This window comes from Mustela putorius, unplaced genomic scaffold (assembly GCF_011764305.1).
Source record: "Mustela putorius furo isolate JIRA1106 unplaced genomic scaffold, ASM1176430v1.1 tig00000179_pilon_pilon_pilon, whole genome shotgun sequence".
Taxonomy (NCBI): Eukaryota; Metazoa; Chordata; class Mammalia; order Carnivora; family Mustelidae; genus Mustela; species Mustela putorius.
In genome coordinates this window covers 8088702-8111265 of record NW_025421305.1, presented here as the reverse complement: position 1 = coordinate 8111265, position 22564 = coordinate 8088702, and the positions used below count along the sequence as shown (strand labels likewise).

Sequence of the window (22564 nt, the reverse complement as noted above, 5' to 3'; positions counted from 1 at the left end):
CAAATAAAGCACTAGGGGAGTACTAAAATTATGTTAGTTAAATCAGTGGGTAACCACAAAATTTTATCAGAATGTAATAGAGAGGTGAAAGCAAATACATAGGTTTACTATCTCCTGATATTACAATTTTAAAAGAAGAGTAGAAATATAGACCTGGTCCCAAATCTGGGAAAAGCAGTCTACCCTGATGTCATTACTTCTCATCCTGGTTTGTGGTTTGATCTTCAAGTGGCCCACTGAACAATAGGCACAAAGTTTGATGATGCATGAGCTATTGTGGTGTTTTTTTTTTTTTTTTTTTTTTTTTTTACATCAAGCTGTTTGTATTTTCAATTTGCAGAGCTTCCAGGAAAAGGGCAGTTTTCATTCTCAAATGATTCCCAGTGAGAAAAATAGGGGAAAATTGGCATGTTAGTTTGGAGAGTTGCAGGCAGGCATTGGAGGACACTAGAAGAAATCAGGGGCTAGTGCCCAGTTTACAGTGAATAGTATTAAAATCTAGTATCTGGGGCGCCTGTGTGGCTCAGTGGGTTGGGCCACTGCTTTCCGCTCAGGTCATGATCTCAGGGTCCTGGGATCGAGTCCCACATCGGGCTCTCTGCTCAGCAGGGAGCCTGCTTCCTTCTCTCTCTCTCTCTGCCTGCCTCTCAGTGTACTTGTAATTTCTCTCTGTCAAATAAATGAATAAAATCTTAAAAAAAAAAATTTAGTATCTGCAAAGATGTGTTATTGAAACATTTTCATTCTATAATCACTTTTATTTTTACCTGAAATAGCCAAATTAAGACTAATTTGTTTGTAAAAATAATCCAGTTCTAATAAACTGGGCCTCATGTTTTATGTAAGCATGGGAAGAATAGTGATTGACCATATAAGCTCTTTAAATCTGCTTTGCTGGAACTTTTCATAAGGAATTTTAGATTGAACTTTTAATAGCCTCTAAAGATCAGAAGGCAAGCCAAATTCTTGCTGTCAGATTTCCCTGCAATACCTGTAGATTTGGGTGAATTCTTCTTGAGATATCCAAAATATCCTGAGTTTCCTGCACCTGCCAAGAAGTGACATTCTTCACTCACCTGGTGAGGCTGCTGGGAACTCTGTAAGCAAGGTATCAGGTTGATACTTCCAAGGGGCTTTTTTGGCCCCATAAAGTCAATCTTAGCTCCTGAAAGCTGTCTGGTCGTATCTGAAATCTGTGTGTGTCTTTCTCAGAAACTACATTCCTGTCAAATCCTTGGTAAAATAACCAATGTTTCCAATGGTGTCTTATTACAAGGAGCACTGATTCTTACTGAACTTATGCAAATATAATTGCCATGAAAGAAATAATACTGAGAGTTTCTGAATTCTAGAAGGTTCAGGTAGGGGGAAAAGATAAATGTGTCAGTTTGTTCATGAAGGATTACTTTATCATATTTCGTAAGTCATTGGTATCTTCAGAGGAAAAGTTTCCTTAAATCTGGAAGAGCAAACAGAAGAGGACAAGCAAAGTTTCACACAAAAGTCTTCAAAACCATAATCTTCCTTGATTCATTTGGTCTCACGTCAGTAATTCTTGTTCTGTTTGAATGCAGCTTTTCCTTTAGTTTTGCAAATTATTATTCAGCTTAGTGTTATTACTTTAAATATATTAGAAACCATTTCGTGAGTCTGCTTGAAGATGAGCACATTTTGTAAGAGCGTCAGAACAAAAACTACTAATGACACAAGACTCAAAGATGGCCATGATTAAGGACCCAACGAGAGCTCATTATCATGCAGATGACGAGGAAATCTAGCGATTTCTGCGACCAGAACATTTTAAAAATAGAATGTCAAGGGATGACCTTATACCAGAACATATTTAAACTTCAAGAATTTTATATAATTTCTGAAAACAGTTATAGCATTTACCTATAAAATATAACCTAAGAAGGCTCATTATCATTTGTTTGACAATGCTTCCCATGTAACACCACCAAATAAACACATCTAATTAGTCAACATGACTTCATTTAGAATTCCAGTGTTGGGAGATTTTGTTAAGAACATCAGAAGGTCAAAAGAAAAAAAAAACCAAAAAAGAAACAGGAAAAAAAAACCCACAAGAAAACCTCAGAGAGTTTTAAAGAACGTGCCTAAAAAAATAAAAAAATAAAAAATAACAAACGTGCCTAGGGAAGCCTGAGTGGCTCAGTTGGTTAAGCGTCTGACTTCAGCCTAGGTCCTGATCTGGGGGTTTGGGGATCGAGCCCAGCATCAGCTCTGTGCTCAGTGGGGTGTCAGTCTTCTTCTCCCTCTCCCTCCGCCCTTCCCCACCCACCTCCAGCTCATGCTGTCTCTCTCAAATAAAATAAAAAGCCTTTAAAACACATGCCTAAATAGGATTATAGATCATTATAAAATTTAACTATTTAACCAAGATGGAAACAAGAGATTCCAAAGGCAAATGCAAGTCACCTAGTTGTTAGCAAAACTTAGGTTCTTTTAATATTGAGTTTTAACTTCCTAAAGTAATCAAAGATGTGATAAAGACTAAGTATAGAAACCTTGTGGGGTAGATAAGGAAAAATTTTGTTTGTAATCTCTCTCTCTTTTTAAAAAATTTTTAAAAATTTATTTGTCAGCAAGAGAGAGAGAAAGAGCACAAGAAGAGGGAGTAGCAGGTGGAGGGAGAAGCAGGCTCCCCACTGAGCTGGGAGCTGGATGTGGGACTTGATCCCAGGATGCTGGGATCATGACCTGGCTTAACCGATTGAGCCACCCAGGCTCCCCTGTTTGTAATGTCTTATCAAGAACCGATTAACAGGGATGCCTGGGTGGCTCAGTTGGTTAAGCATCTGCCTGTGGCTCAGGTCACGATCTCGGGGGCTCTCTGCTCAGTGAGGATCCAGCTTCTCCCTCTCACTCACCCTCTGTTCTTTCTCTCTCTCAAATAAACAGATAAAATCTTAAAAAAAAAAAAAAAAAAGAGGGACACCTGGGTGGCTCAGTTGGTTGGACGACTGCCTTCTGCTCAGGTCATGATCCTGGAGGCCCGGGATCGAGTCCCGCATCAGGCTCCCAGCTCCATGGGGAGTCTGCTTCTCTCTCTAACCTTCTCCTCGTTCATGCTCTCTCTCACTGTCTCTCTCTCAAGTAAATAAATAAAATCTTTAAAAAAAAAAAAAAGAGCAGACTGACAATCCAAGGAAATTCTCTTTTTAACAGAGAGGAAGGCTAAATCTCAATCTTACATCAATGTACATTTGAAACACACGCATTCCAATCTTATTCAGTCCTGAGCACAAATAAAATTCTTCTCCAAAGATTTCCCTTTACAAACCTACAGCTTTCTAAAAAAACAAAAACAAAACCTACAACTTCCTTTTTCTTTTTTCTTTTTTAGCATTTTTGTATATATATATATTTTTAATTTTCATTTATTTTTAAAATTTCTTTTCAGTCTTCCAGCTTTCTTTTTCATTCAGATTTTGTCCTAAGCCTTCTCTAAATAACCAGTTTCATTTGAAGACAAACTTGCTTTCTTTTCCCTCAACAAAATTGCATTCCCATTCCTCAGACCTTTCTTATCAAAAAAACACATCTTACTTTCTGTACAGAGTTGCTTCCCTTATCATCTCCATCAGTCTTAATTACCTTTATGAGAATTTTAACTTTTAGAAATCTTCCTCTCCAGGGAAAACTAAGTAGTTACCCATTGTGCACTGCCTGTTACCAGAACTCATTAGATCTGAAATGTGGTGGTGGTGGTGGTTGTGTTTTTAAGATTTTACTTAAGATTTTGACAGAGAGAGAGAGAGAGAGAGAGAGATAGGGAGAGAGGTAACACAAGCAGGGGAAGTGAGAGAGGGAGAAGCAGGCTTCCCGCTGAGCAGGGAGCCCCATGTGAGGCTTGATCCGAGGACCCTGGGATCATCACCTGAGTTGAAGGCAGACGTTTAACCAACTGAGCCACCCAGGCACCCTAGATCCGAAATTTGTGAATACATTTTTTAATTTCTAGAAGCACTTTTTTTTTTTAATAATACAAAAGCATTTTTGCCAACAAAACCAAATATCCTCCAATTTCTCTACAATAAGAAGCCAAAGCAGACAACCCTGCATTCAGTTACCAGTATTTTGGTATTCTATCTTAGTTGGAAAAGATTTAGATATCCAATGAATTCAGCCCAATGCATCACTTAACTTAGCAAAACTTCAAAGTTTCAGGTTACCAAAGATTTGAAAGCTATAACACTTTTTATTTATTTAACCTATTTGCTTGTAAGAGTTACAGCATGAAAGCTTTATAAGACAGACAAAATCAGGGCACCTGAGCAGCTCAGTTGGTTAAGCGTTTGCCTTTGGCTTAGGTCATGATCCTGGGGTCCTGGGTTTGAGTCCCACACTGGGCTTCTTGCTCAGCAGGGAGCCTGCTGCTCCCCCTGCTTGTACTCTCTCTCACACACACAAAAATAAATAAAATCTTAAAAAAAAAAAGACAAAAATCAGTCATCATTTTTAGTCATTTTTTGCTGACAATTTGGAACAGAGATAATAAGCTTATTTGACTTTTAGTAAACCTTGGTAGAATAATAGTTTTATATTTCATGTTGATAAATCTAAAGACCTATTTTAATTAAACAACAAACTTACATTAATTTTAATTATTGAATTTTTCCCCGAGATCATATGAATTTGAAAAATGTTTGGGTTAGACACTGAGAGATACTTAGTCTGAGTGCATTTTAGAATGCACAATTCCTATAAATGCTTCCTTAAAACAAATAGAGCTTTTACAAATTAATTTTAGCAATACCATCTGGACATAGAAAAAAAATCTTACATTTATAACACACATAAACACATATACACAAAGTGCAAACAAAATCTAATCTCTTTTTTCACTGACATTAAAAGAGCAATTTCCAAATCTCTTTCCTTTTTTTGTTAGGAAAAAGAATAAAACTCAAAATAAAACAGGAAGACTATTCTTTTCTCCCATTCTCCACTATTTTTGGTAAGAATACCATTTTTTCCCCGTATCAGTAAATATGTCACCAATAATGAATTATTGCTCTTGCAAGTAAAATATAGTGCATACATATATATACATATATATATATATATAATTTATTTTTTTTTTTCAGAAAAAAATGTAAGTAAGCTCTTTATCCAACATGAGGCTTGAACTCCCAACCCTAACATCAAGAGTCATGAACTAGCTAGGTCCCCCAGAAATTTTTGTAATTAAGTTTTTAATTTAATTTATTTTTTTAAAAGATTTTATTAATTTATTTTTTATTTATTTATTTGACAGACGGAGATCACAAGTAGGCAAAGAGTCAGGCAGAGAGGGAGGAAGGGAAGCAGGCTCCCTGTTGAGCAGGGAGTCCGATGCTGGGCTCCATCCTAGGACCCTGGGATCATGACCTGAGCCGAAGGCAGAGGCTTTAACCCACTGAACCACCCAGGCGCCCAAGTTTTTAATTTTAATCCCGGTGTTGCTACCATACAGTGTTATATCAGTTTCACGCATGCAGTGTAGTAATTCAGCAGTTCCATACCAACCCGTTGACTCCAACCCCTCTAGGTTATTCCCACCTAAGAACCCACCTAAAGAACATTTCCGATAACCCTGAACAGCTTTGAAGAAAAGTCAGGACCACCTACTCAAATTGAGAAAGTCTGGATATCAGGAGAATGCACCCATACACCCACAAGGAGCTGAGAAGTCGGAGGGGGCACAAAGGGCCCATGCTGGTGCCAAGTGCAGAATTCCAGGTAACAGCCCGGTGTTCTTAGGCAAGTTGCTCTGATGCCCTACCAGCCCTGCCAGGAAATGTCGATGCAAAATAGACAAATCTTTTAGACTCTCTTAAAGCAAGAAAGAGAGTTTATTGGAGACCAAGATAGGACAGCTGCCCCGGAAACATCTCTTCATAGGGAAGAGAGTGCGCCAGAGAATGAACAGGTTTTACAGAGTTATATCCTTTTTTACATATTGTAAAAGCTCAAAAGATTACAGATTAGGGGTGTCTGGATATCTCAGTCGGTTGGGCATCTGCCTTCCCCTTGGGTCATGATCCCAGAGTCTAGGGATCGAGCCCCATGTCCAGCTCCCTGCTCAGCGAGAAGCCTGGTTCTCCCTCTCCTCCCCCTGCTTGTGCTTGCTCTCTCTCTATGTGTCAAACAAATAAATAAAAACTTAAAAAAAAAAAAAAAGATTATAGATTAGCATATAGGCAGGAATCCTGAGTTTTATGCCAGGAATCACAAGGAATCTGGGGAATAGGAGCCTTGTTCAATACCCCAAGACATTCACAAAGCAGATGGACAATAGCTCGTGTGGTGGGCCATACATCAGGCTTGTGATCTGAAGAAAGTTAATAGTCCTGTTGATGAGGAAGAAATCTAAAATGGCCTTCCTTGATTTCTTCTTTCTCCCTCCACATGATTTCTTTCCCTTATATATCAGGCCTTCAGAGAGTTTTTCTCTCCTCACTTCCTGCAGGTGTGAGAGTACCTATAGGATACATCCTTGAACATGGACTCGCCGGTTTAACAGATACATACCTGTAAATTCTGATATATTCTTCTCTGTTGATGTTATGTTGATTTATAGTGATGTACAAATGGACATGTTGGCTTTGGCACGGTCGAGTAGGTAGGGCCACAAAAAGAGGTAACACTGAGGCTTGGAAGGAGAAAGTTTATTGTGGTTACAGGTCTCAGAGAAGATCATCACATGCCCCACGAGGCCACCGGGTGAGCACTAGGTTTTGGCAGAAGACAGGAACGAGGGGCAAGTGTAGGCCAAAGTCTTTGTTGGGGTTTCTGTGGGAAAGAAAGGCAAGGCAAGGCAGGGCAAAATGCATAGTTTAGGATTGGTGGGTTTGAATAATTCCAGGGTGTGCTGGGCTATCGGAGTGGCCTCTGGTTGTCTGCTCTCTGGCTCTGGGGTGATTTAGGGCAGAGAAAATGCTGGTTCAGTGTGTGAGAATTAGATAAGGAGGTGGCCAGAGGGTGGACTTGGGATTGGTTAGTTTGTATGTGAAAGATGGGCTTCAGAGCAAGGCCTTTGTTATTTCTAAGAAAGGGCTAGACTTGGGAGGGGCCAGGAAGTATTTTTAAGATGTCAAAACACCCATGAAATACAGAAAAAAAATTAATGCATGTATTTTAACTAGCAGTGTATAAGATCATGTATTTTCCCACAGTAGGAGTATGATCTATATTTCTTTTGTTATTCCTCTTCTGATTATGTTTCTCATTCATTCTCTAAACAACGAGTAATAACTGCTTCTGATGTGCCACGTACTTAGACATGTGAACAAAACAGACAAAAACCTTGTCCTCAGGAAGCTTACCTTTCAGGAAATGTATAGGGCCCTTAGGGAGGAAACCACAGAACTTGAGAGAGACAAGAAGGTAAGAAGGTGTCTTGCCATATCTCTGTGTCAGCTTCAATTTCTTTCTTTGGTGTTTTTTAGTTTTCTGACTACAGGTCTTTCATCTCTTTGGTTAGATTTATCTTAGGTTTCTTATTTTTGGTGCAATGGTTAATGGGATTGTTTTCTTTTTTGGGATTTATTTATTTTTATTTTAGAGAGAGAGTGTGCACATGGTGGGGAGGGGCAGATGTAAAGAAACTGAAGAAGAATCAGAGAACAGAGCCCACCATGGGGCTCCATCTCAGAACCTTGAGATCACGACCTGAGCCAAAACCAAAAGTCATATGCTTAACCTACTGACTGTGTCACCCAGGTGCCCCAGTGGGATTGTTTTCTTAATTTTACTTTCTGCTGCTTCATTATTGGTGTATAGAAATGCAACATCTGGGGCGCCTGGGTGGCTCAGTGGGTTAGGCCGCTGCCTTCGGCTCAGGTCATGATCTCAGGGTCCTGGGATCGAGTCCCGCATTGGGCTCTCTGCTCGGCAGGGAGCCTGCTTCCCTCTCTCTCTCTCTCTCTCTGCCTGCCTCTCCATCTACTTGTGATTTCTCTCTGTCAAATAAATAAATAAAAAAAAAAAAGAAATGCAACATCTTTCTATGCACTGATTGGTAAACTGCAATTTTACTGAATTCATTTTTCAGTTCCAGCAGTTTTTGGGGGGAGTCTTTTGGGTTTTCTATATATAGTATCATGTTGTCTGCAAATAGTGGAAGTTTTACTTCTTCCTTACCCAGTGTGGATGACTTTTCTTTTTTTTCTTTGATTGCTGTGGCTAGGACTTCTAGTACTATGTTGAGTAAAAACAAAGTAGCCATCCTTGTCTTGTTCTTGACCTTAGGGGAAAAGCTCTCAGTTTTTTCCCATTGAGGACATTAGTTGCGATAGATGGCTGTGCGGCTCAGTTGGTTAAGTGTCTGCTTTTGGGTCAGTTCATGATCCCAGTGTCCTGGGATCCAGTCCTGCTTCTCCCTCTGCCTCTGCCCTCTGCTTGGGCACACATACATACTCTCTCTCTCAAATAAATAAAATCTTTTAAAAAAGGATGTTAGCTGAGGGGTTTTTTAATATGTGGCCTTTATTGTGTTTGGGTGTGTTCTCTCTAAACCTACTTTGTTGTTGTTGTTTTTATAAAAAATGAATATTGTACTTTGTCCAATGCTTTTTTTGCATCTATTGAAATGATCCCATGGTTCTTACCCTCCTATTGATGTGATGTATCATGTTGATTGATTTGCAAATATTGAACTACCCTTTGAACCCAGGAATAAATCCTATATGATGGTGGGATGATTTCTTTAATGTATTATTGAATTCAGTTGGGTAGTATTTTAATGAGAATGTTTGTAACTGTGTTCATCAGGGATATTGGCCTGTAGTTCTCTTTTCTAGTGGTGTCTTTTTTAAAAAAATATTTTAATTATTTATTTGGCAGACAGAGATCACAAGCAGGCACAGAGGCAGGCAGAGAAAGAGGGAAGCAGGCTCCCCGCTGAGCAGAGAGCCCGAAGTGGGGCTCGGTCCCAGGACTCTGAGATCATGACCTAAGCTAAAGGCAGAGGCTTAACCCACTGAGCCACCCAGGTGCCCCTTTAGTGGTGTCTTTATCCAGTTTGGGTATCAGGGGAATGTTGACCTCATAGGATTAATTTGGCAATTTTCCTTCCTTTTCTAAGATTTGGAATAGTTTGAAAAGAATAGGTAATAAGTCCACTTTAAATGTTTGGTAGAATTTGCCTATGAAGCCGTCTGGCCCTGGATTTTGGTTTGTTGGTAAATTAGTTCCTTCATGTTTGTTATTAATTGTTTTATGTATTTGGGTGCTCCTATGCTAGGTGCATAAATATTTACATTTGTTATAGCTTCTTTTTGGATTTCCCCTTTCTTATTATATAGTGTCCTTCTTTGTTTCTTGTTATAGTCTTTGTTTCAAAGTCTGTTTTGTCTGATATAAGTATTGCTACTTCAGCGTTTTTAAAAATTTATTATTTATTAGAGAGTAAGATAGGGAGGGGCAGAAGGTGAGGGAGAGGGAAACTTTAGCAGCAGACTCTGCATTCAGCATGAAGCCTGATGTAGGGCTCGATTTCATGACCCTGAGATCATGACCTGAGCTGAAGCCAAGAGTTGGACATTTAACTGACTGAGCCACCCAAGTGCCCCTTGGTTTTCTTTTGACATCCATCTGCATAACAGGCCAGCTTTCACATCCATCTGCATAACCTCTGCATAACAGAGGTTTCTCCATTTCCTTACTTTCAATCTACAAGTGTCTTGGGCCTAAAATAAGTCTCTTGTAGACAGCATATAGATGGGTCTGTTACCCTGTATCTTTTGATTAGAGCATTTCGTCCATTTACATTCAAAGTAATTATCAATAGATATGTATTTATTACCATATTATTACTTATTTTGTGGTTATTTCTGAAGATTTTCTCTGATCCTTTCTTATTACTCTCTTCTGTTTTGCTGATTTTCTTTAGTGATATATTTGGATTTATTTCTTTTTATTTTTGCATGTTTATTAGTGTTTTTAAAAATTTTTATTTTTTAAAATTTCTAAAGAGATTTTATTTATTTGACAGAGAGAAAGAGAGAAGAGGGAGAGAGGCGGACAGATACAATAGCAGAGTGAGAGGGAGTAGCAGACTCCCTGTTGAGCAGGGAGTCCAATGCAGGACTTGATCCCAGGACCCCGAGATCATGACCTGAGCTGAAGGCAGATCTTTAACTGACTGAGCCACCCATGTGCCCTATTAGTTTTTTTTTTTTTTTAAAGATTTATTTATTTATTATTTGAGAGAGAGAGAGAGCATGCACACAGGGAGGGAGAGGCAGAGGGAGAAGGAGAGAAAGAACCCACAGCTGACTGTGTACTGAGCAGGGAGCTCAGTGCAGGGCTCAGTCTTACAACCCTGAGATCATGACCTGAGCTGCAATCAAGAGTTGGACACTTAACCAACTGAGCCACCTGTGTGCCTGTTATGGTTATCATTAGGTTTCTATGTAAACTCTCCTTCAATAGCAGTCTACATTAAATTGATGGTTAAGTTTGAATCCATTCTTTTCTCTTCTCCTCTCTATATGTATTGGTATGTATTATTTTGTATGGTATGTATTATCTATATGTTTTGGTATGTATTACTTTATCCTTTTTTTTTTTTTTGGTGAGTTCCTTGATTAATTTTATACAGAAATATTAATTTTTATTGCTTTTGTGTTTCCTACCTTTATAACATAACTTTTGGTCTCTTTATTCTTTCCTTTTTTTTTTTTAAATTAAGGAATCTCTGTATTCAATGTAGGACTCAAACTCATGATCCCAAGATCAAGAGTTACACGCTGTAATGATTGAGCCAGCCGTGAACCTCTGGTATCTCCTTCTACTCATGAATTCCTCTTTAATATTTCTTGCAGGGCTAGTTTAGTGGTCACAGACTCCTTTAGTTTTTGTCTGTCCGGAAAAGCCTGAATCTGTCTATTCAGAATGACAGCCTTGCTGGATAAAGTATTCCTGGCTGCAGATTTTTCCCATTCAGCAATTTAAATATATCATGCCACTCCCTTCTGGCTTTCAAAGTTCTGATGAAAGATCTACTAGCCTTATGTGTTTTCCCTTGTAATATACCAACTTTTGTCCTGCTGCTTTTAAGATTTTTTTTTCCTTACCACCATACTTGTCCAGTATAATTACATGTCTTGGTGTGGATCTGCTTTTGTTGATTTTGATGGGAGTGCTCTGTGCCTCCTGCATCTGGATATCTGTTTACTTCCCCAGATTAGGGCAGTTTGCATTATTATTTCTTCAAATAATTTTTTTCCCCCTTGTCTGTATTCTTCTACGACTCCTACAGTGCAAATATTAGTACATTTGATGGAGTCACTGAATTCCTGTCCTTGTTTTGTGTAACTTTTTTTCTCTTTTGTTCAGCTTGATTATGTTCCATTACTCTGCCTTCCGGGTCACTAATTCATTCCTCGGCTTCTTCAATCTCACTATTCATTCCATCAAGTGTGTTTCCCATTTTGTTTATCGAGCCCTTTATCTCTGCTGTATTATTCCTTTATCAGTGTAAATGTCTCACTCATCTTCCACTCTTTCTCAAGTCCACTGAAAATCCTTATGATCATTGCTTTAAATTCTCTATTAGGCATGTTAGCTTATCTGTTTTGCTTCGATCTCTGGCCATGGATTGTCTTGTTCTCTGGTTTGGGATAAATTTCTGTCTCCTCATTTTGTCTGCTTCTCCATGTCTGTTTCTGTGTGTTAAGAAAGTCACCTAGGGGGGCACCTGGGTGGCTCAGTGGGTTAAGCCGCTGCCTTCGGCTCAGGTCATGATCTCAGGGTCCTGGGATCGAGTCCCACGTCGGGTTCTCTGCTCAGTGGGGAGCCTGCTTCTCTCTCTCTCTCTCTGCCTGCCTCTCTGTCTACTTGTGATCTCTCTCTGTCAAATAAATAAATATATAAAAATCCTTAAAAAAAAAAAAAAGCTCAATTTAAGAAAGTCACCTAGGTCTTCTTTTTTATTTCTAAGTAGGGGCTTGAACTCACAACCCTGTGCTGAGATCAGGAGTCAGACGCTTACCCAACTGAGCTACCCAGGCACCATGGTCTTCTGCTCTTGAAAGTAGTGACTTTATAAAGAAGAGGTCCTGGAGTGCCTGGCAGTGCAGTATCCCGTTTATCAGAACTTGGGATTTTAGAAGGGTATCTAATGCTTATACCCTCCTGCTGTGTTTGAGTCACTTTTCCGTTTGGTGCAGGCATCTGCACTGACTCTGGCGTAGTGAGGGTATGCTTGTTCTCTGTGTTGTTTGTGGGACTCAGGCAGGCCAGCTCTGAGGGGACTGCCTGCTAAGGAACTTGGCATTAGGGTAGTGGTGTTAGTAAAATTTCTGTTGGGGCTCTAGTTCTATGCTGGATCGCCCAAAACGCTATGGCAGCTGAGGGCTATGTGCTGGAGCCAAGGAGGGTGTGAGGTTGGGCGTGCGGCAGCAGCTGAGCGAGTCCCACAGAAGCAACTATATACCTTGTGGTTCAGCAGGGTGTGAGTAGGGTCTAACAAGATTTGCCCTGAGGGGGTGCTTGGCTGGCTGGCAGGGGAGCGTGCAGCTCTTGGTCTCAGGATTGGGGGTTTGAGCCCCATACTGGGTATAGATTACTTTAAAAAAATGTAACAAAACTTGTGCTGAGCCCAGGGTTGAAACTAGTGGGCTCAGAAAAGGCAGTCACTGCGTGTGGGGGGCCGGTAGCATGTTAGGTCCTGAGTGTCCCTGCGGCACCACCTCCCACGTCCCGCAGGCGGCCCTGTGTTCATGCTGGGGGCGGGAGGAGGAAAACGGCACCTGCCAGCTCCCTCATTTTTGAAGTCCCCTAACATAATCTGCAATCAGTATGAACAGATCTGTCTCCTGTTTCCCCAGCATTGCTGTTTTGCATCTCCAAGCAGGCTGCTGTGCCTTCAAGGGTGGAAACCCAGCTATCCCTTGCCCAGGGCTGAGTTAGTTGACTTTTAAAGCTCCAGGCTCCAAGTCCCACTGGTTTACAAACTCATAAAACTCAGCACCTCTGATTTTTAAAGCCAAACCTTATGGGGATTAACCTCCCCCATGCGAGCTCCCTGATACCAGGGCCCATTTCTCTGCCCTCTCCTGAGGCACAGCTGCCTCCATCCCATGGCAGCCTCCCTCTGCCTTTCTGAGTTTCCTAATCTTTCAGATGCAGTTCCTTCTCTGTGGTTAGTCGTGGAGTCTGTTCTGCCAGTCTTTGGATTGTTCTCCTGTTTATTGACTTGGATGTGGATGATATCTAGTTGTAAATGTGGGACAGGGAGAGCTCAGGGGCCTCCTATGGCACCATCTTCCCAAGCTCCTGATGATAAGCTGTGTTCTTTGCATTTTTTGTATGAGCTAACTGGGGGTAACATGAAGCAGCATTTCATTTATGGTTTTCTTGCTTTCTCCAACTGAGCACCAAATACACTGGTTAGGTAGATGATAAATGGGCTACTCAGAATCTAAAACACTTCTTCATAATGCTATATATTCACGAAATATCCAAATAAGTCGACTGAATATAAAGACAAATCTCTAAATACTGCTTCACCAAAGCTATATTGACTCTATTGAGTATTAGAAGGAAAAAAACCCAATATTATTTTTTATAACATTTTTAATAAGCTATCATTTTCTTACATGTACACTAGTAAACTTAAAAAGACAAATATTTACTACCAAATGTTAAATACTGTACAATTTATAAAAAATATAATTTTTAAGAATTTGGAGTAATAAAGGGAAGAAACCTACTTCAAATGGATAAAATAAGAAAATTCTACTTCTCAAGAAATTTAACTAGAAAGACATTTCCCATTTGTCTAAGGGAACACTAAAAACTTTACTGAAGCCAGAGACACACTATTTTTTTTAAGCTTTCATCTAACATAGCTTTAAATAAGCCTTAAAAATTATTTTCCAGTACATATAAGGCTGCTAAACAGAGTACATGACTGCAGGATTGACTGTGCTAGCATGGGAAGTCATAAAGAACAGAGATAAGTCTCTTTCATCTTTGTATCTTCAGCTCTAGCGTAATGCCTAGCTTAAAGTAATGTTTAAGCAATGCTTGTGGCTTTGAACTGAACTGGGAAAATACACATTTCTAACTTTGGTCCAATTTTCATTCCATATTAAGCATTTACACTTGAAGTACCTGAGTAGCAGTCCTGTTCTTTGGCCCTTGACCTTAAACATAGTATGTATGGTAAGCTAACACACATACGCTTTCTCCATCAGCCTTCTCACAGGATCCTCAAAACTGAACCATCATGTGACTGAATTTTCTTTTATGCGGTCTGATTCTTTGCCTTGGATAAGTTAGTATCAGTGTGCAAAAGTAATGCATTTTCAGTGCAGGATAAGAATGTACTTTTGAGTAAGAATGGAATAAAGGCCGTGCTTTTCCATGTTTTAAATAACAGATACATAGCATCTTATATTATGTCATAATTAGCAATTTTTAGACACTGAACATAATACACTGTATTACAATGAAATGTGGTAGGCTTCCATTTTAGGAGCAAAAATAAGTTTCACATGAAAAAAGATTTATTTTAGATTCACATAAAATACATTTAGAATAAATCTAAATTTTTAGTATTTAAACAAACACAGAGGAGCTTCAAGATGTATAGTCTCCATGCTGTCCAAAGAGGAAGTACAAAAAGCTCTTTTATAATTATTGATCATCACCTCGTTGCCTTAAATTTCTAGATTTTCCATTTTCAAGTCTTCTCTTCTTAAAGACTGGGGCCACTCCATCTGCCATGACTCCAAGAGAAGTGACTGTTTTTTCTTTAAATATTACTTTGGGTTGCCCACCAATATCAGGTTCTGAAGTTGACACATATTCATTTTCGGTGCTCGGAAGTTCCAAATCTACCTCCTCACTGAAACAAGAAGTAAAAATAAAACCATTATCTGACAGACTTAAGACAAACTTTTACATAACCTCCGAGTCTACTAAAGGCCCAAGAACATCTTTCTAATGACAGTGAGAGGTTAAAAATCATTTCAAAGTAGGCAACTACTTAAAGATACACATTTTATAGTATTATTTAAGATAAAGAATACTTAGGTGGCTACATGTCTGGGAGTTTCGTCTATTTTTTTATTCCTACTGCACAGAGCATGTATCATCTAAGGCAATGTTTGTGCTTATACATGACCAGCAGTACATGTTACAAAGATGGGTAAGTTATTTGTGGAAGCCAATCTTGCCATAAACTGTTGACAAGGACTCTGGGGGCTTACATAGCACAAGGTGAAAACCATAGGATCCCACCACCATCCTATGGTAGGTGACTCTACAGGCCTTTTGCCTAGTACTCTTTTTCTAAGAAGTAGTCCTTCAACCACCCACGTGGTTAGTAAAAATAATTAGCTTACTAGTCTAGACATTGGTACCTTATAAACATGAATCTATGATAGTACCCCACCCTCTCCACAGTTAATTTTCCCTGAAAGAGCAACCACTTCATGCCACCCCCATCAGTTCTACCCATTAGCTTTTTGACACGGCCAAGAAAGATCATTATGTTTAATTCTGTAGTGGTTAAGAGTATAAAATCTGTGGGGAACTACATCTCCTCCTATTTAAAGGAATTCTGCCATGACTGAGAATATAGTTGGCTTACAGAGAAAAGCAGCAAAGCGGGGGACAGAGAATACTGTCAATGTTTCATTACTCCAGTAACTCCTGAGACTCAGCCCAATTCTTGCCCTACCCATAGCTTGGTAGGTAGAATCTTCCTAAGAACCTCTGAATTATTAACCTTTTTTATTTAAGGTAACTTAAGTTTCTATCACTTGAAACCAAAAGATAGTATTTGTTATAGACTAACCATATAAACATGGGTTTATTTCTGTGTTCTCTACTCTGTTCCCTTGATCTGTGTCTATTTTTGTGCCAGTACCATACTATTTTGATCACTATAGCTTTGTAGTAGGTCTTGAAATCTGGGGTTGTGATACCTCCAGCTTTAGTCGTCTTTTTTTTGGTAAATTAATTTCTTTTCAGTCTAACAGAATTCATTGTTTATGCACCACACCCAGTGCTCCATGCCATATGTGCCCTCCATAATACCCCCACCACCTGGGTCCCCCAACCTCCCAACCCCTGCCCCTTCAAAACCCTCAGATTATTTTTCAGAGTCCATAGTCTCTAATGGTTCATCTCCCCTTCTAATTTCACTCATCTCCTTCTCCTCTCCATCTCCCTATGTCCCTCCACAAATAAGTGAAACCATATGATAATTGTTGGTATTTTGATAGGGATTACACTGTATCTGTAGTAGGTTGCTTTGGGCAGTATAGACATTTTAACAATATTATTTCTCCCAATCTATGATAATGGGGTATCTTTCCATTTGTTTGTGTTGGCTAAGACTTACCAATATATGCCTATTTGGTCCAATTATCTTAAAAGTACATGATAACAAATTTGATTCCCTCAAAGAAAGATTATCTAGAAAGATCTAAAGCAATAGTACTGCAAGATTTTTTTTTATGTCCCATCGTACATATACATGAATAAAAACAAAGGTTTAAAAAAGTAGGTTTCTAGGCATAGTAATTACTTAAAAATAAAATCTTTTTAAAAAAAGTTATCTTGGGGCACCTGGGTGGCTCAGTTGGTTAAGCGTCTCCCTTCAGCTTAGGTCAATATAGTTACAGGGATGTAAGTATATTGATCAAGCCCTGAGTCGAGCTCCCTACTCAGCAGGGAGTCTGCTTCTCCCTCTGCCTCTCACCCTGCTTGTGCTCTCTCTATCTCACATAAATAAAATCTTAAGTAAAAAGTCAGCTCTAGGGGTGCTTGGGTGGCTCGGTTGAGTGGCTGCCTTTAGCTCAGGTCTTGATTCCAGGGTTCTGGGGTCGAGCCCCACCTCGGACTCCCTGCTCAGCCAAGAGCATCTCAGGGGAGAGCCTGCTCCTCTCTCTCCCTCTGCCTGCAGCTCTGCTTACTTGTGCTTTCTCTCTCTAGTTCTCTGTCAAATAAATAAATAAATCTTAAAAAAAACCCCACCAGCTCTAAACTTAATGCGGGGACTGAACTCACAACCCTGAGATCAAGAGTCGCATGCTTTACCAACTGAGCCAGCCAGGTGTGCTCCTATTTTTTTTTTTTTTAATGTAAAAATAGTTAGAAATTCACCAGGATTCCAAACAAAACAAAAACAGAGAATGTTAAGTACAAAAATAACATTTCAAACTAGTAATAGGCAGTTCAAAACTAAAACAAAACTTCTGCTTGAGGAAGAATCTATCTTAGTAGATTATAATGTGATAAACATTTCCTCAAAATCTGATAAGGGAATGCAGAAAATAGGATTCTCACTGGAACAGGTCTTAAATCTGGTTTGTTTTGAAAACATATGCCTTCTAAAACTTTGATTTACTGTATTAAAACTGCATGTTAAAGCCTTTTTGTTTGCTCTGCCTACTTCCCTATTTTCTCTTAGCTTGCCAACAACAGTGCTAGTAGCTAGTAGCCCCTGCAGCTGATGGGAGTATTAACTCTTGGCTTTCTACTCTTTTATTAGAGGAGAGGAAACTGAGGTTTAAAGATATTAAATAACTTGGTCAATCGAACTTATGGAAGTGGAAGAGCTTGAAATAAAATCCAGGTGTGTCAGACTTAAAATTTATATTCTTTCCCCTAGACCAATCTGCCTCCAAGTGAAAGTAAATAATTTTATTAACCAGGGGAGAGATGCTTGATGAATGAAGAATAGTAGAGTTGGTCACTGGAAAAATGACTATGTATTCAAAAATATTTGATGTGAGAGTCATGTATTTTACTTGAATCTTAGTGCTTTATATTATATTCTGGTAGAGTGATCAAGCTGTAATTTTTAAAATTTTTCCTTTTTTTTTTTTTCAAAGATTTTATTTATTTATTTATTTGAAGAGAAAAGAAGGGGAAGCCGCAGGCAGGGGAGAGGGAGAAGCAGGTGCCCCTCAGAGCAGGGAGCTGATGTGGGGCTTGTCCCAGGATCCTGGAATCATGACCCAAGCCAAAGGCAGTCACTTAACCAACTGACCCATCAAGTCACCCCTGTAAGTACTGCTTCTTACGTGGGATTATGGGAAAGATAAGACAGAGAAGGGTTCCATTTTGTGAAATGATGGTTCTAGGAACCAGTGGAGGTTAACAGAAATGGCAGTGAGGCAGGATATATTATGACATATTTAACAGGAAAGAAGTTTGTAGGCAAGAGCCTGCAAGTTAACATCTTCCAGAGAAATGCCTGTTCAAATAATTCTGGGACAGTTACAAAAATAATTACATAAGCACTTCTACAAAACCATAATCATTTCCAAATTCAAAATGCAAGAACTGTAAAGGTTATAGTATCTGAACACAATGTAATAAAGGTAGAACAAACAACCCCCCCCTCCCCAGTGTAGATTTAAAAATGTGAAAATTAATAAAAGGAAACTTCATTTAGAATGGAGTTAGGAGGCCAGCAGGGCAAGCTCTCAAACCCTATTACTCCTCAATTCCAGACCCAACAGGAAAAGAGGGACCTTACACACAGATACCACTTTGCTATCCCAGCAGGAGGAAGAAAGGCTTTCCTCCTCCCCCAGGAACAATCCAGCCAATGAGAGATGGTCACATCTCACTCAGCCAATGGAAAGCCACTATATGTCCACTTGCCAGTTTACTTCAGAGGACTGTTTTGTTTGTAATAGCTTTCCTAACATCCCACTTTTGTCTAGAAAAGGGCATTCCTCGCCTTCCTTCTGCAGATTAGCCTATGGTTTTGTCCTACGTTATTTGTTCTGGACTGGAATCCTCTGCTATTCGTGAGTAAATCCATTTTTGCTGATAAAATAATGGACAGTTTTATTTTTAAGGTTAATACTATTTGGTGATCAGAAATGGGATCCAGTGAAGATCCTCAGCAACTCTGAGGTTGGGTGAGCGAAGACATGATGGTACCTACAGAGCCAAGTGAATTTGCAGCTTACTCTCCAACCCGGGAATTTAAAGGTAGGTTTTCTCCTGGATTTTGAGTGCCATGTTTTGTGTTCAAGCTCCCCAGGCTTCATTTGGGATTGTTTTAAGGCCTTGAGTTTTTCTTGTTTTTACATCTCTAGCAATTACTTCTTTGGCCTTTGGTCTGACTCCTATTAGAACTTGGACTGTTCCTATGCTGGTCTTTGGCCCAACTCCTGTCTGGATCCAGACTCTGTGCCTCCTGAAAGAGTTCTAGCATTCAGTCTGACTCATTTTTGGAACCAGACTGTTACTGTTGAAACTGTGCTGTTTAGAAATTTTCACTGCTCTAGGGAAAAGTCTCTAAGAAATGGGAGCCCAGTCATCAAAATGCTTGAAGGTGCTCCCTCACCCCCAATGTCCTTTACACCTTTCTGGGATGTTTTGTTTAAAATCTATCGTCCCTATGCATCCATATTTATAACTAAATAGATCAACTTAACCAAAAGTAAATCTGAACTTCAGTGGCATTATGGGGAACTCTGAAATCCCCAAACTTGTTTCATTCAAATTTAAATTGGAAGGCTATGACTGGGAAGGGGAGAACCAACATGGTGGAACAGTAGGAGTCCTTAATTTTGTCTGGTCCCAGGAATTCAGCTAGATAGTTATCGAACCATTCTGAATACCTACAAACTCAACAGGAGATTGAAGAAAAGAATAGCAACAATTCTATGAAAGAAAATCAACCATTCTCTGGAAGGCAGGACATGTGGAGAGGTGAATCTGAGGCGATATTTGGGAAGATAGACCGTGGGGGGAGGGAGCCTCTGTGAGCCAACTACCGGCAAGTGATAGAGCAGCAGAGAACAAAATCAGAACTTTTAGAAGTCTGCTCCACAGGGGGTCACTGCTCCAGTGCCTAAGCAAGGGGTGGGACTCTTGGGGGAACAGTGTGGTCTCAGGACCCTCAGGGTCACAGAAAGACTGGGGGTACTTGAGTGTGCCAGAGCTCCCAAGTATTTTTTTTTTTTTTTAAGATTTTATTTATTTGTCAGAGAGAGAGAGGGAACGAGAGTGAGCACAGGCAGACAGAATGGCAGGCAGAGACAGAGGGAGAAGCAGGCTCCCTGCCGAGCAAGGAGCCTGATGTGGGACTCGATCCCAGGATGCTGGGATCATGACCTGAGCCGAAGGCAGCTGCTTAACCAACTGAGCCACCCAGGCATCCCCAGAGCTCCCAAGTATTGAAGTCAGGAAGCCAGCTGCAAAGACAGACCTGAGGAGTGGGCTTTCGGCTCCAGGATGCCATAAATTGATCTGTGGCACAGTTGGGCCACTATTCTTTAAGCAGGGACCCCACAAGTGGCACATCTGGGGAGATTCCCCTTCCCCCCCAGGAAGGAGTGGCATGGGAGTGCCACAGCACTCTGCTGGCTTTGGAAACTCCAAATGGGGTCGTGTGCCAGAGACAGAAATGCTCGGTCACAGGCCGGGTGAGCATGGAGTGTGGGTGGAGACCAGGAAGACAGGAGTAACTTTGACTGCTTTTCTCTGAGGGCTCACTAAGAGGGACCTTGAATTCTGAGCTCCTCTAGGGCCAGAGACTGGGAGGCTGTCATTTTCATTCCTGTCCTCCAAAGCTGTGCGGAAAGCCTCCAGGGAACAAAAGCTCCCTAAAGCAAACCCAAGCAGATTATTTAGCCTGGCTCCTGACAAGGGTGGTGTAATTCCACCTGGGGCAGACATTTGAAAATCACTGCAAGAGGCCCCTCCCACAGAATATCAGCAAGAACATCCAGCCAAGACCAAGTTTACCAATCAATGAGAACTGCAAAATTCCAGTGCTGGGGAATACAGCACATAGAATTCATGGTTTTCCCATGATTCTTTAGTCTTTCAAAGTTAATTTTTCTAATTTTAATTTTTTTCCTATTTTTTTCTTTGAATTTTTCTTCCTTCGTCAACCAACCTCTTATTTTCTAATATTTAAAAATCTTTTTAAATTTTCATTTTTACAGTCACTCTATCCTTTCATTTATTTAACCACATTTTTTGTATATATATATATATATATATATATATATATATAAATTTTTCTTTCTTTAAAATTTTGGGATACAGTTTCTTCTAACAGACTAAAATATACCCTAAATCTAGTGTGTGGCTTTGTTCTAGTCCGGCCTAATCACATTTTAAAAAGATCTTTTTTCAACCAACTTATAAGTTCCTTTTAAAAAATCTTTTAAAATTTTCATCTTTATAGTCACATTCCATCCCTCCATCATATTTACCCTTATTTTTGTATATATGTATGTTTCTCTTTCTTTAAAATTTTGGGAGGCAGTTTCTTCTAACAGACCAAAATACCCCAAATCTAGTGTGTGGTTCTGTTCTATTCACCAGTCTAATCATATTCTTTTTTTCTCTCCCATTTTCCCCTGCTTTTAGGTCTCTTCTGATTTGTTTAGATAATATTTTTCTGGGGCCGTTGTTACCATTTTAGCATTTTGTTTTTTTCACTCATCTATTCTTCTCTAGACAAAATGACAAAAGGGAAAAACTCAACTCAAAAAAAAAAAAAATGAACAGGACGCAGTACTGAATGCCAGGGACCTATCAATACAGACATTGGTAAGATCTCAGAACTAGAGTTCAGAATGACAATTATAAAGATACTAGCTGGGTTTCAAAAAAGCATAGAAGATACTAGAGAATCACTTTCTGGAGAAATAAAAGAAGTAAAATCTAACCAAGATGAAATTAAAAAGGCTATTAATGAGTTCCAATAAAAAAAAAATGGAGGCTCTAACTGCTAAGATAAATGAGGCAGAAGAGAGAATTAGTGATATAGAAGACCAAATGATGGAGAATAAAAAAGCCGAGAAAAAGAGAGACAAACAACTACTGGATCATGAGGGGAGAATTCGAGAGATAAGCGATACCATAAGATGAAACAATATTAGAATAATTGGGATCCCAGAGGAAGAAGAGAGAGGGAGGCAGAAGGTATATTGGAGCAAATTATAGTGGAGAACTTCCCTAATTTGGGGAAGGAAACAGGCATCAAAATCCAGGAGGCACAATAAACCCCCACCCCCAAAATCAGTAAATATAGGTCAACACCCATCATCTAATATTAAAACTTACAAGTCTCAGGGTCAGAGAGAAAATTCTGAAAGCAGCTAGGGACAAGAGGTCCTGACCTATAACATTAGAAACATTAGACTAGCAGCAGACCTATCCACAGAGACCTGACAGGCCAGAAAGTACTGGCATGATATATTCAGAGCACTAATCGAGAAAAACATGCAGCATGAATACTATATTCAGCTAGGCTGTCATTGAAAATAGAAGGAGAGATAAAAATCTTCCAGGACAAACAAAAACTGAAAGAATTTGCAAATACTAAACCAGCCCTACAGGAAATATTGAAAGGGGTCGTCTAAGCAAAGAGAGAGCCTAAAAGGAACATAAACCAGAAAGAGAGACAATATACAGACAATATAATGGCAATATAATGGCACTATATTCATACCTTTCAATAATTATCCTGAATGTAAATGGGCTAAATGCTCCAAAGAGACACAGGGTATCAAATTGGATAAAAAAAATAAGACCCATCCATATGCTGTCTGTAAGA

The 22564-nt window shown here is 39.5% G+C and overlaps 1 protein-coding gene across 3 annotated transcripts in view; it reads right to left on the bottom strand.

Annotated features, from left to right (window-relative positions):
- Window positions 1-13569: 13569 nt before the first annotated feature.
- WBP4 (WW domain binding protein 4) overlaps window positions 13570-22564 on the bottom strand; it is a 66258-nt gene continuing 57263 nt past the window's right edge. For all 3 annotated transcript variants that reach the window (XM_045076616.1, XM_004759294.3, XM_045076617.1), the window contains exon 10: window positions 13570-14863. In XM_045076616.1, the coding sequence (XP_044932551.1) occupies window positions 14653-14863 (211 nt within the window). In that variant the 3' untranslated portion in view covers window positions 13570-14652. The remainder of the gene's footprint in view (window positions 14864-22564) is intronic.